Here is a 13901-nt window from a genome sequence, read left to right as displayed (position 1 = left end):
ATTATATGCTACTCACTAGTTACCTTTGACATTAAATACTTTGTCACTTGCAGTGCTTGAAACACTTGTTTTGTGAAAAATGTTTAAAATTTGTATTATAAATCATAATATAACACATAAAATCCTTTTATATACAAAATTCACATTTTTTATTCTTAAATACAGAAAAACTATTATTGGAAGTGAACATATTGGAGTGTTTGGGTTTCAACCAATTTTATTTAATATAATACCTGATTTTCCATGCATATTAATTATTTTTCTTTTATTTACAAACATTCCAAAAAAACAAAAAAATCTATTGATGTTTTCTTAACTTTCAGAAATTACTTTTCGAGATTTACAGTTTTGTGTATTAGTCGGAAGGTTGGTATATACACCTTGAATGTTGTGTAAAACTAGATCTACGGTTGAAATGGATTTTAGATTCGGTATTTAATAATGAAGTATAAAACCAACATTAGATATACGTTAAATTATTACTAACGCTGGCTATTAATAGAACAATACATGGATTAACTTATTTACCAGTATAGCTTATTATTTTAAATTCAATAACGTACGTATGTTTCATAAATGTGGTCTCGTATTAAATCTCGACACAGGGTAATGCCGTTAACAATAATTGTTTCAGTGCGTTGGCTGTGTATTTCATATTATCTATAGACAGAGTATTTACTCGGAAACAACTGAATGTCAGCGAAACGAAACCTTTACTGAAAACATACACGTGACGTGGAGATTAAATTCTCTTTCATACAAACAAAGGTCTTGTTTGGTTAATTTTGATGAATACGATGTGTTCGCTAAGCTTTTTGGTACATTTACATCTAATTTAGGTATGTGTTTGTGAGGTGAACATTGTTTACATTAAACATTATTTTGGTTACTTTCTTTGTTACGGCTAAAAATACTTAGATTTTTTTATTTAAGAAGATTTAGACCCTATTAGTTATGATAAAGAAACATAGCATTTGATGGGTTGTTTTACCGGAGTGTTGTCTCTACGTAGTGCAGATAGTAGAAATTTAGATTATTTAAATTGATTCAGAATTAGATTTAAATCCTTCATTTCATTCCTTGAAGTAATATTTTTTATATGAAAGAATTTATATAATTATTTATAATAATTTCTTAAGTAATATATTTGAGGGATGAGGGGAAATATTACCGTTGTTTGTCTCACTAATTGTAACAATAAAAGTACAATATTGAATAAAGGACGTTATAACATTATGTTCAGTAATAGTTTTGGCTAACCTTATGTTATAACAATGTTGATTTTCTTATATTTTTAACGTAGTTTAAAATTAAATAATTGGTTTTAAGTAATATAATGTGGAACTAAAAATATTTCTTCATAGAATTTTTGAATAAATTTGAACATTTTATTAACGTAGTCCCTTACTGTAAACAGCAAAAACGGATACTATCTATAAAATAATCAATGAATATATATTGTTATGTTATTTTCTTAGTTTTTTTTAGATCTTTTGTAATGTTTTGTAGAAATTAAAAACAAACATACCTTAACGTAACAAACACACTGTCGGACAACTATTAATCTATTTATAAGTACTTTTTTTATAGGTATTTATAAGCAATCTTCTCCAGCTTTTTGGCTTGGATTCGGTTTTTAAAAAACAATTGATTAGTTTATCCTATATAGTTAACAACAAAACCTAACAATAAAGCTTAAATGCAGAAATAGTGAGTTTATAATTAAAGTAAAGAGTGATTTTTAGATTCACAATAACGGATTAAAAAAATATTACTAATTTAACATTCTTATTTGTTTGTAAAATTCGTACTTAGTTCCTTCCAACAGACCTACACTAAATTTTAATTATCAGTTGTAACAAAAATTGTACAATGTAAATTCACGGTAAATTTGGAACGCTCATAGGAAATTCAAACAATTGATTCACAAAATGTTAACTTGCAATTGTTGTCATCATTCATAATAACAAATGTACGTGTGATATATGTGAGTGTTTTTACGATCAATACAATAATTGTGTGTATTATGTATCTTCATTTGGCGTTGAATTAGAGATACAAGCGGGCGGGAAAGAAGAATGGCTGAATTGATAGCGATTAACACTTCTGAAATGCAAGTAACTTGACATGGAAGAACGGCAGTGTTTTTATCGAGGTGCGGTTTCCCATCCTGCCACCCAGCACATGTATCACCCTCTTCCTGCTGTCTTCCTTATCTTGGCAACTCATTAGCATTTAGTCCTCCTCTGCTCCTCATATATTTCTTATCTCCTCCCCGCGCGACTCCCGTCCCACAACAACGCTCTCGGCGCTCTTTAACACTGTCAACAATTCCTGGCGTACAGACATGACGTCGTTTATTCGTTACGTTTTTCACTGAGTTGTTGTTTTATTTTTACATTCGTGAATTTTTATTAGAGTAGTGTCTAATCTTCTCTTATAACTATGAAAACTGACCCTGTTAATGAATGTATCCACAGAATAAATGGTGACATTAAAACATTGTTATGTGGTTAAATAATTACATTTAAATAACATTAATTTCTTCATGTTATTTAAATGTAATTATTTGTTTGATTTTTATTCACAAGTTAATATTTAATTTAATTTTAATTTTTATTGTTGGTTTCTTGTTGTCGCAGGTTAAGTGTTGCACGTGGATCTAACTTTGGCTGTTTAATAAACAATTTTCATTTAATTTTATTCATTTCATTTCATAAATCGAACTACCTTTTCGCTTGTTCATTCCTGTCCGTACAAGGATCGAAATAGCAGACTTAATGTAATTCGGACCATTCAGTGAAAGTGCCTTGATTCGGTTCTGCTGTATGATTAAATGAACACCGATAACATTAAAATGATAGCCCTTAACACCTCGACCACATGTTAAAAAAATCAAGAGCACATTCAGTCTACGAGTTGTGTCCAAATAGTGAAATTTATTTTCTTTCTGTATTTGGCTGTTAAGTTAAATATGTAAGCAGCTTTGAGGATATCGTTGACAATATTATTAATTTATTTATGTATAATCCAATAAACTCGTAAAACGTATTGAACATGTTTTAGAATTACCAACATTGTTTTTTTAAATTTTGGAAAAACTAATTAAATGGTTTGAAATACGTAATGAGCCTGTGATAATTTAGTATTTTTAATTAATTCGTCTCATACTGTAACATAATGGGTTTCCAAAAGTCTCTCCTCCCCACCTTTACTTTTGAAATATTTAAACACCTTCCCCCCTCGAAAATTGGTGTTTATGGGGGGTTAATAAAACATTTTCAATTCCAGGTGTTATTCTACACTAAGTATAAATATCAAAATCATGAATCTTCACTTGGGCCTGAGAGTATTACTGGGACTTTCAACGTGTGACATCCCATTTCAAAAGTTTTCATAAAAGATGAAAATTAGAGGATTCTTTAAGTCGTCTCCGTCCAATATAGCGTCTAGTTGAAGTTATAATTTGACTTTTTTTGAAACAGTTGCCATTTTCGTTAGATTAGAGATTAGTATTTTTACAGCTATACTTATCTAATCAAGGCCTTCTATTTGAGGCACTACAATGCGTCATCCACTTTAAGAGTCTTGAGGTTTCTCCCCCTTCTATCATGGTTAAGAAGAGAGGTGTAAGAAATTCGTCTAAAACATTCTCAGATGATGTTATCACGTATTTACAAATGAAATATGGAAATGGTCAAGCAAAAAAATTCACTTGAAAGGTTATGCAGGTGGTGGAACATTATAACAACAGGTATTTAAATTATACCGCCGGATTATGATTTACAATCTTGAGTCAGTTGTGGGTTATTACTTAAATTTTACCTAGTAATATCATATAAATACTGAATTAAAGTGCTTTGGAAATGTAAGTAATATATTGTTTGTTTGAGTTACGTTAAAAAATTCGAAATTTTAAAAAATGAATGAATGGTTTTTAAATTTATCATATTTTGACATTTCCTTGAAAAAGTAGCTTGACAGTAGGACTCTCCCATCATTAATGTCAAAGTGTAACTGAACTTTGATTGTTTTAAAAGATTAATGTTATATATTAAATATTTTGTAACTTTTCTGAATGACTTAATTTTAGTACAAACCGTAGTGAGAGGAGGACTCGGGGAATGCATAATAAATCGGAATTCAAAAGGTTCTTAATTTATGGCATTATTTTGTCAGTGTACAATTTGCGTATATTTTACGGTTTAAACGGGTCCTGGGCCTAAATGTGTAAAAACAGGTGAATAAATTATGCAATTTAAGGTTAAGTTTTCTGATTAAAGGCAAATAGTCACTTTTGTCATCTTTCGTTGTTTGGTTTACGTCACAGACAATAGCATAATTTTCACTGAGTATTTAAATCTTTTAGTATGAACAGTATGACGTTTTTTTTACTAACGTTAAAGCTAAAATGAATTAAATAAATATATAAAATCAACAATATCTCATTGCTTTGATGGAATTTAAAACTACATCATATAAAGTGCTCAAGTAATATTTATAAATTCCTTGTTATTTTGCTTAGTACCAAACGATTATTCCGATGCCGTTTAAATTTTTCCTGGAATATAAATAGCTTTTCAGTGCATAATCGTATAATAGTGTCTAAATATTGTCAATAGTAAAAAAACATTAGTAGATTTAAACTGTTCTTGATATTTGCTCGTGAACCTGCTAACATACCTGAAAAGTGAAAAACATATTGTCGTGTTAATATGAAGGCAACGCGGACAGAATACACTAAAGATAAACAAGACATGCGTCACCCGAGGTGTCGTGATCTATTCGCGGGCTGGCAGTTGTCGCGTTGGCTACAATGGCTCATCTCTGGCCCTTATGACAGCTCCTCCATACCGTGGGTGGTCTCAGCACTGACTCACTCGCTGTTGACTCGCCCTACGGGATAACGAGTGATTTTGGATACTCTAATAACTACTTCGCTCACTGTTGATTCGGCCCATCGATATGACGACTGATTTGGGATAGTCTGAAAACAACTACCAAAGACTTCGCTCACTGTTGACTCGCCCCATCGAAAACATGGCTGATTCGGGATAGTATAATTATTGCAAAAGACTTTGGTCACTATTGACTCGGCTCGTTCATTGTTGACTCGCCTCAGGCCCATCGATGTCACGGCTGTGATTTGGGATAGTCTAGTAACTACCAAATACTTCGCTCCCTGTTGACTGCTCACTGTTGACTCGGCCCATCGATATCGTAGCTGTTTTGAGATAGTATAATAACTACCAAAGACTTTGGTCACTATTGACTCGGCTAGTCAATATCACGAGTGATCTGGTATGGTCTGGTAACTACCAAAGGATTAGCTCACTGTTGACTCGGCACACGCCCACCGATATCACGGCTGTGGCTGTTGATTTGGGATAGTCTAGTAACTACCAAAAACTTCGTTCCTTGCTGATTTCATCCATTGAGATCAAGAAATGGCCTATCATAGACAGTACAACAATCTAATAGACTTCACCAGTCATTGCGGTTTTCTGTTTAAGAATCCTTACCTTCCAACTGTAACATTATTTATTAATTGAAAGAGCGATTTGTGAAAGAAGAAAATCAAATCAAATCATATTTTATTGCATTTTTATAATTTTACATTGCATTGCAAATGTCAGTAAAAAATTTTGTAAATAGAAAAGGTGTACTGAACAATATTTTAGAAAAATTGTTTTCGTGGAAATACATTAGGTAAAGCTTCGTGTTCTTAAAATATTAATACAATGCAAAATAGCCTTTTACAGTTTCTGGTCTTATGCGCATTGCATTGTTTGACTATGTTCATCTTCACCCAACAGAATATGTGACCCGACTTACATTCGAGAAGGATGTCGACCACTGAAAGTATTTATCACCGTATTGTGTCCATAAAGAAAGTGAGATGATAACTGTAGGACTGACATCTTTGTGTTTGTTGGAACAGACGAGCCATGAGAGGGAGTGTGACAGGAAGGATAATGGTCAAGCAGACAGCAGGCCTATGTCTGATGCGTCCACCTACAGCGAGGACCAACTCACCATAAGGATGAGGGGCAAGAGTTCCACAAACTTGCAGGTGGGTAACAAGATTTCACACTATTATAAAATTAACTAACAAAGAAAGAAGAAAGAAGTTTGTTACCTTCTTGTAAAAGTTACAAAATTTTCTGTTTCTGAAGCTTGGAGGATTTTAACAAAACTGATCCTATCAGCTCAGCATCTGTCAGAACGATTTTCTATCTGTGAGCATATTTGGTCAGAATATCATTCAACTGTGTTGTTTACAAGGATTCATCTATAGTAAATATTATTCTGAGAAAGTGTATGTAGGTGAGTCAATCCACCTTTGCATTACTTAATGACTGCTGTTCAATATCGTGTACTAGTGGAAACAACAGTAATAAGCCTCGGGAATATGGAAGCACTGTAATCTCAAGTACTTCAATATACATACATGGTTAACATTGAGCACATGTTCCTGTATGTTATTATGCTCTATATTCAGCTGTAATAGTTTACACTTGTATTTTGTTCTCAAATTCACTGATGTTTCAGAGATTTCTTATAGTATACCAATCTTTCTACGTACTTCTTTATTAGAGACTGAAAGTTGTCCCTTTCATGGTTAGCTGACTCTGATTCAACACATATAAATTAGTCTGACTCTTGGTTTTATGTAAGTCAAGCTAGGAAAATTGTGATCTGTGAAAAATTGTCGTCTCAAATTTTGAAACCTTTTAATATCCTCCAATAAAACTGGCATGGTTCTATTAACAGTCTAATATAGTCTATATATAGTCTAATAGTTTTTTTAGTGCATTTCTTAAGATAAATTCGTTTTGAAAATTCAAGAAAACCCAGATTGTATGCTTATACAATGTAAAATGGCTTTTGGCTTCCGGACTATTTTCTATTTTGTGGCTATTAGCATACCTTTAATTAAGCTTCCATATGCCGGACAATTTTGCTGGAAGTGTAACTAGTTGAGCGGCTTTTATTCAGGAAAAAGTATGAATCAGTTGATGGATCATACCAAAGGGCCTATCTATAAACATTATTTCTAAAGAGATTCTGTTGCTTATAAAAATAATTATTACTAGCAGCACTGAATACAATTATTTCAAACAAATGTATAATGTATATGATTGTATAATACAATATTATATGTGTCCTGGAGAACATACGTTGTTCATTTATAAAATAGCTTTGTATTTTTAACGTGTTTAAAAAAGTATTCTAGGTTTTGTTTATGGTATTTAAGACATTAAATAAAACAGAAATAAAATCTGATCTCTCTGAACAATTTTTAAAAATAAGTTAAAAACAATTTTATAAGGATCATAGCTTAAGTTGTTCTAAAATAGAAACTGGATTATTAATAGAGCAAAAGTAGAAATGTAGAAAACGAATATAATAAAAAACTGACTAATGCCTCTTGTTTCTGAATATTCTAAACAATTACAGAATACACTTTCTTTACCGCAGCTATCAGTGTTGATGACTGGGCTATTGTGCTGTGCTTAGAGGTTGGAGTCTTTCACTTCCTTATATATATACAGTATATATATCTTATATATATAAAAATCTTGAGTCACGATGTATGTTGCCAATAAACTCCAAAACGACTGAACCAATTTCAATCAAATTTCACATGTATCCGTAATTTAGTCTAACTTAGAAGATAGGATAGTTATTATCTGAATTATTCGCTTATGTCGTGAATATAAACGAATAAAATGAAGAAAAGTTTTCAAAGCGCCTGCACATTATAACCTGCAATTACGAGATAGATACGTATATTAAACAGTGAAACACTATTTGAAGGCGCTAAGTTATGATGTAATTGTCTAAACTAAATTTTTGGTTGAACTTAAAGGTTGAGTGGTAGACCACTTTGTAATAAAATACATTATGCATGTACAATACATTTTTGACATATTTTCTTGATCGTGACATCAAGGTAAAATCTACATCGGGGTTGGAAATATAATTTACTTCAACCAGAAATGCTCATACGCGGGCAAAACTTACGAAAAGCGTGCGAAGCCGCGGGAAACAGCTAGTATATATATATATATATATATATATATATATATATGAGATCATGAAGTGTGAGGAGTCAGATATGATGTGCATATTTGATGGTAGTTTGCCAAACCTTGCTTGTGGCATTGTTCAAGTGGAGTTTATTTATAAAGGAGTTTCTTTAGCTTATATGACACTGTTAATCATTTCAGTGTAATAAAATGTTCTACTAACACTTTCTAATTTTAGACTAATTTCTGTTGATGTTGTACATTAAATATTCGAGAAGGTTGTGTCAAGCTGTATTTATAACATAATTGTCATCATATCTCTCTGCAATAAGATGATCTAACAAGAATTGTTCAACTGCTTTAAGTTGAACTGAAACTAGCAAATGCATCTGGTCCTTACTTTGAAGGAGAAGGTAGTTTTATTTGTTTGGATTCTTTAATTTTTCCAGAATTGGAGGTAGCATCAATAGATATCTTATGCAAGATGTTATGCCCCAAGCTGATATTGCTTGAACAAATAAATTTTGTTGCTTCATAGTTAAATTGAAGCTTTCAGACCTCTTTTTAGTAAACATACAAATGCAGCTTCACACCATTTGAATGTTTATCTGCACTCTCTTGTATGGATATACAAATTGTGCGATCCCTAGTTTCTAGTCCTGAGTACTCTTGCAATGCAAGTTCCTATCATTTCTTAACGTTTCTTAGTTTGTTGATACCAACTAAAACACTGTGCTTCTAAGTGGTAGCGGATCAAAACCAGTGTCTAATGAGGTGATGTTGCAGAGGCCATTGACTCGTTACCTTCCAATCAGAGGAGAGTCGCTGGATCTGAGGCAGCACATAGAGAGTGCCGGACATCAAGTGGACCTCTGCCCTCACGTCGTGGTAGACAAGATCTCCTGCCGAGGTTTTCTGCACAAGATGACTTCACGGTTCCACAACTGGAACAAGCGGTGGTTTGTGTTCGACCGGTCTAGGCGGACACTGACCTACTACAGTGATCGCAGCGAGAGGAAGCCTAGGGGTGGAGCTTACTTTCAGGTAAAACATTAAATATTAATTAAAGAGTTTCCTTTCTGTACATTAATAAGTATTTACTCTATTTGGAGAATTTCAAAATTATATTAAAAGCATCAAGTGTTTCAAGAATTTAAAATATAAACCTAAGATTTCAGAATAAAATGTTAAACAAGAATAATTTTGGAGATATTGTTCGTATTGTTGTATTGCTTGTATTGTTGGTAGCATGAAAACGTTCAGTACAAATTCATATGAAGGATATTACATAGGTTAACAACTAAGAAAAAAATACTTTTTTATCGTTTGTTTATCCAAGTTTTCTTGTATATTCATACCAGCACATTTCTTTATGCAAATTGCTAACTATCATCCTCTCAATCAATATCAGAAGACAAAATTTACTATTCATTATGATGAACTGTCTACAGTATATACTGTATATATCGTACAGGTATAATCTTTAATACATTTCAGGTTAAAATAGAAGAAGGTATTTCAAAATGGACCTCTATAGCATCTACTACTTCAGGTTTCCATAGTAACACCGCTATTTTAGGGTGTACATGAAATTTTACAAATTTTTATGTATCACAGTAAAGAAATTTCAAGTCTTCACAAATAATCTAACTTTTACAGGAACGTGTTAGGTTAGTTATCCTTATTTGGATTTTTGGTATCACTGAACAATGGCAAATGTCTGGATAAATCCTGTTTCCTTCACAATTGTCCATCACAAAACAAAACTTTAACTTTGACATTAAAAGAGTGGTTCAACTAATTTAAAATAAAATTATTAGAAATTCACAATGATAGAAGTAAAATATTTAGAATATTTAAACCTTATCTTGTAGTAACATAACTTAGTGAATGCACATACTGTAGTGGACCATTGCAATTAGCAAATGGTAACCACTGCCAAGAAACCCAGCCAAGGGTTCCAGTTTTACCTTCATGTAAATTGGTTGTATTTAATTAGTAATGTGTAACATTTGGACAAGTGTAGGAGCTTTCTGTCTAGAAATACTTTGTATTGAAGGTTGTTGACTCAAATCATGTTAACAGCCTGTAAAGTAGTGAACCTCCTCTGTGATTTGTATTTAGTATGGCTCTTGCTTTGAGATATTTGGCATACAAGATTCTACTAAATATACATAATGTATAATTTGAAATGTAAATAGTTGTGTTCTTGTCTTGGCACTGAGTTTTGATTATAGCTCTCGCGAATAAGGACGCCAAATGGTGTGCACTTAACTCGCAATACTTAACTATGTGCTTTACACAGTTATAAATGTGGTGCTTTTTTCATTGGATTAATAATATGGTTTTAAATATATGTACCTTGTCATAAAACTATTTCTTCAGGAGAGAAATATTTCTAAAGTTTACAAGACACTTTTCATCACTTATTGAGTATTAGGGATTTCATTATGAATTTTTAGACGTTTTTGGTAATTCATACTATATAAAATTAGTATTTACAACGTCATAAGTAATTCCAAAACAATGTTTTTTGACATAGTGCAATACAAAGTGGACATATTGTTATATACTTCTAAGCAATCTAAGGGGTAAAAAAAAAAAAAAAAAAAAGTTGTAGTGGCTTCAACAGTACAATGTTACAATGCATCAACAGATTATTGTGGGTTGTTGCACAAGCTCACAGCAGTCAACAGAGTAGTTCATGTTTTATCCACTAGATTGGACAGAAGTAGTCTTAAATCATTAAAAGTATACAACACCATGTCGACATGGTGTTATTTACCTCCCAACTAAAATACATATGGTTTTGTTTACCGCCTAACTTTACATATAGTGTTGTTTAACTCCCAACTAAAGTACACATACCCGTATTTCCCACTACATAGTTTCGCTATTAATAATGACTGGACATAGTGTTCTATAGCACTTTATAGAGTGACAAATGAACATTATGGACATAGTCTTAACTCAGATTCATAAAAAATGGACATAGTGCTCTTTACCTCCAAGGTACAGATATATATTTGCAAAACTGATTTAATTCAAGTTATATCTCTTCCAGGCAATAGAAGAAGTGTATGTCGACCACTCTAATGGGGTGAAATCACCCAATCCGGCCGTCACATTTGTGATAAAGAGCAGCGAAAGGACCTACTACCTGGTGGCCCCCAGTCCGGAAGCCATGAGGATCTGGGTGGACGTCATCTTTACAGGAGCAGAAGGCTACCAGGAGTTTGCCCATGGGTCATAGCAGTCATGCGATAGTCTCCTTCAAATGTCTCTGTAGCTGTCCCCTTCAGGGGTTTTGTTGCACAAAATTGTTTCTGAAGGGGAAGAAATGCAAAGGAAGAAAGATCAAACAGGGAATCGTTGAACCAGTGAATCATTCAAGGCCTTTTGCAGTCAAAGCTCTATGAATTCTTGCATAGTTTGGATGTTTTCCAATTCAGGCATTTGGGGTGACCGTATTCAGATCTTTATGTTTGTTTAAGAAGAGGATTTTCTTGCTACCGTAAAGATACTTGATTTATATATCAACGATTGTGCAAGCTTCTTTTTTATAAATAGACTTGAAATATTACTAATTTCCATATGTATAGTAGATTGGTAGATATCAAAGATTTAATTTTTATTTTACAGTGTTTTAGCTTTCTTTAAAAGCTATAAATCCAAACTAATTATATCCTAACCCCTGTGTTTTCTGTGCGTTATGATCTTTTTGGTATTTTGCTAAGCTTTTGTGCTCATTAAAATATTGTATTAGCTGTAATACAGTCAATTGTGACTATGAATTTGTTTTGTGGAACAGACAAATCGGTGCTAATTATTGAAGTGCATGTTATTAGGCTATTTTATTTGCAACATGAACAAAAAAGAGCTGTTGTTGGGTTATTTCAACATTGCTTACCTGAGCTTGTCTACAGTATTTTTTATTTGAAGTAAACATAGACCTTGAAACATTTACCAGGTAGTGTGAAAAAGTTGTGCTGGTAGTTATAAAAGTAAAAATAAAACACTCGTTTTCTTACTCCACGTATTAACTACCTACATTATATTTTGTTTAGTAAAGTAAGTGTACTTATTAAAGTTTATTCATAAATATGAAATTAGTGCTTCATAGAAGTACATAGTCGGACATTGTCACCTGGTTAAATTTATACCACATTCCTTAACATATTTAGAAAGGCCTTGTCTGTTTAAAAATGATTTCCCGTAATAATTTTCAAGCAAGGACTATTCATTGAAAATATATTAATAATTATTATATGTTAAGCAAATTTAATAATATTAAGAAGATTAAATAACTTTTTTTATAAACAAGTAATGATCAAATAAACCAGAGCTTGCTTATTACTGTGTTTAAGTATAATAATTGTTGTATCATACCCTATATAGTAGGTAAATTAGATATATAATAGTTATAATAAATGTAGTTACAGTTTATAAGTATTTCCAAAGATAATTTTAGTTTTATTAACAATGATTGTTCTGTAGAACAGATGTTCATAAATGATTATTATTTCATTAGATTTATTATTAGTTTTACTATAGAAATTTTGTAAGTTGTCATCAATGTATGATTGTTAAAAACTTGTATACAGGCTTGTTGAGATAAGCGTTTTGAAATTGTCAGTTATATTAGTTATATTCTTTGGAATCCAATTATGAAAGCAAACTATATTTTGCCTGACTTTTCTGCTAAAGACTAAAACCACTTCTTGGTGAAGTTATGATCATTATATTTACAGAATGGATATAAAAATTGGTTTTAAAGCTTGTATGGTGAAAATAACTGTATCTAAAAGTAAGATGTCCAAATTCAAGACACTTTTTAAAAGGATAAAGTAACTGTATTGTTAATCTATACATACACTATGCTTGTTGTTTTTCTAGTGATAATTGTGTAGATTCATATACTAAACGTAAAAAGTAGACCTTTCTGTACGTTTCTCTTTGTAATTGTATATGTTTGTCTATCTTGTCCAGCAAAGTGTAGAAAGGCAGACTATGAGAGAGTGTAACTATAGTGGTAGTGTATTATTGTACATTGTGTAGTTGTTACAGTGACATGTGGGAGATGAGTGGTAGGAGAAGCTCACTGCTTCAGACTGAATGTATATATAAACTTTGTGCCTTTCTGTGCCAACTTTACATATAATATATAAACCAAGTTACTCAATATGTGTCATGGTTTATTTCATATTTTCCCTCCTTGGATGCTCTCAAATCTCTGAGCTCCCATCCACTTCCACAATACTAATATTATTAGTGTGTTTGATTTTTCACTCATAAGTATAACTGCAATATTTTGACACAAAGAAAATAGTACTTTTAATTCGTGGAAAAGATTATGGTTGAGTCTAGATAAAAAAAGTAAAAATGTAATTGAGGGTACTACAGTAGTGTTACTTAATCTATCAGCAGCATATCAATTGGATTTGGATTTTAAGAGGCCTAATCCACATTTATCAAAGGGGTGGGTGGGATAGTTTAATTTTTTTGTTATTATTTTTTCAAAGTACAGCATGTTTATAAATATTGACAAGTTAAGAAATCGTTTAACAGATTGGGCAAAATTTTCTTCCATATAAGTTTTTAATCTTTAATATATTCTGCCTCTCTTTTTTATAATCTGTCCCTATCATCTACATATCAGTGTTATAACCTGAACTGTACAATGGTTACTTTATCATTATAGAAAAACTGGTATGTATGGTGGTCTTCTAAAAAAAAAAACCAAAATCTGATTGCAAACCCAAAGTCTACAAGTGCACTTAAATGAAGATTTCTAGTCAAAATTTTGTCATTAGACTAATGAAATTTGCTAAAAGGTTGTAATAAAAAAAAGAGTTATGACTTAACACA

At 31.8% G+C, this 13901-nt stretch overlaps 1 protein-coding gene across 1 annotated transcript in view; it reads left to right on the top strand.

The window, feature by feature from the left end:
• LOC124364951 (pleckstrin homology-like domain family B member 1) overlaps positions 1 to 13215 on the top strand; it is a 184467-nt gene extending 171252 nt beyond the window's left edge. Inside the window, 3 exon segments of the mRNA XM_046820798.1 lie at positions 5942 to 6073; positions 8820 to 9077; positions 11098 to 13215. Of these exon segments, the coding sequence (XP_046676754.1) occupies positions 5942 to 6073; positions 8820 to 9077; positions 11098 to 11286 (579 nt within the window). The 3' untranslated portion in view covers positions 11287 to 13215.
• The last annotated feature ends 686 nt before the right edge of the window (positions 13216 to 13901 follow it).

Source organism: Homalodisca vitripennis, chromosome 6, assembly GCF_021130785.1.
Source record: "Homalodisca vitripennis isolate AUS2020 chromosome 6, UT_GWSS_2.1, whole genome shotgun sequence".
Classification (NCBI taxonomy): domain Eukaryota; kingdom Metazoa; phylum Arthropoda; class Insecta; order Hemiptera; family Cicadellidae; genus Homalodisca; species Homalodisca vitripennis.
This window is presented reverse-complemented; position numbering and strand designations above follow the sequence as displayed.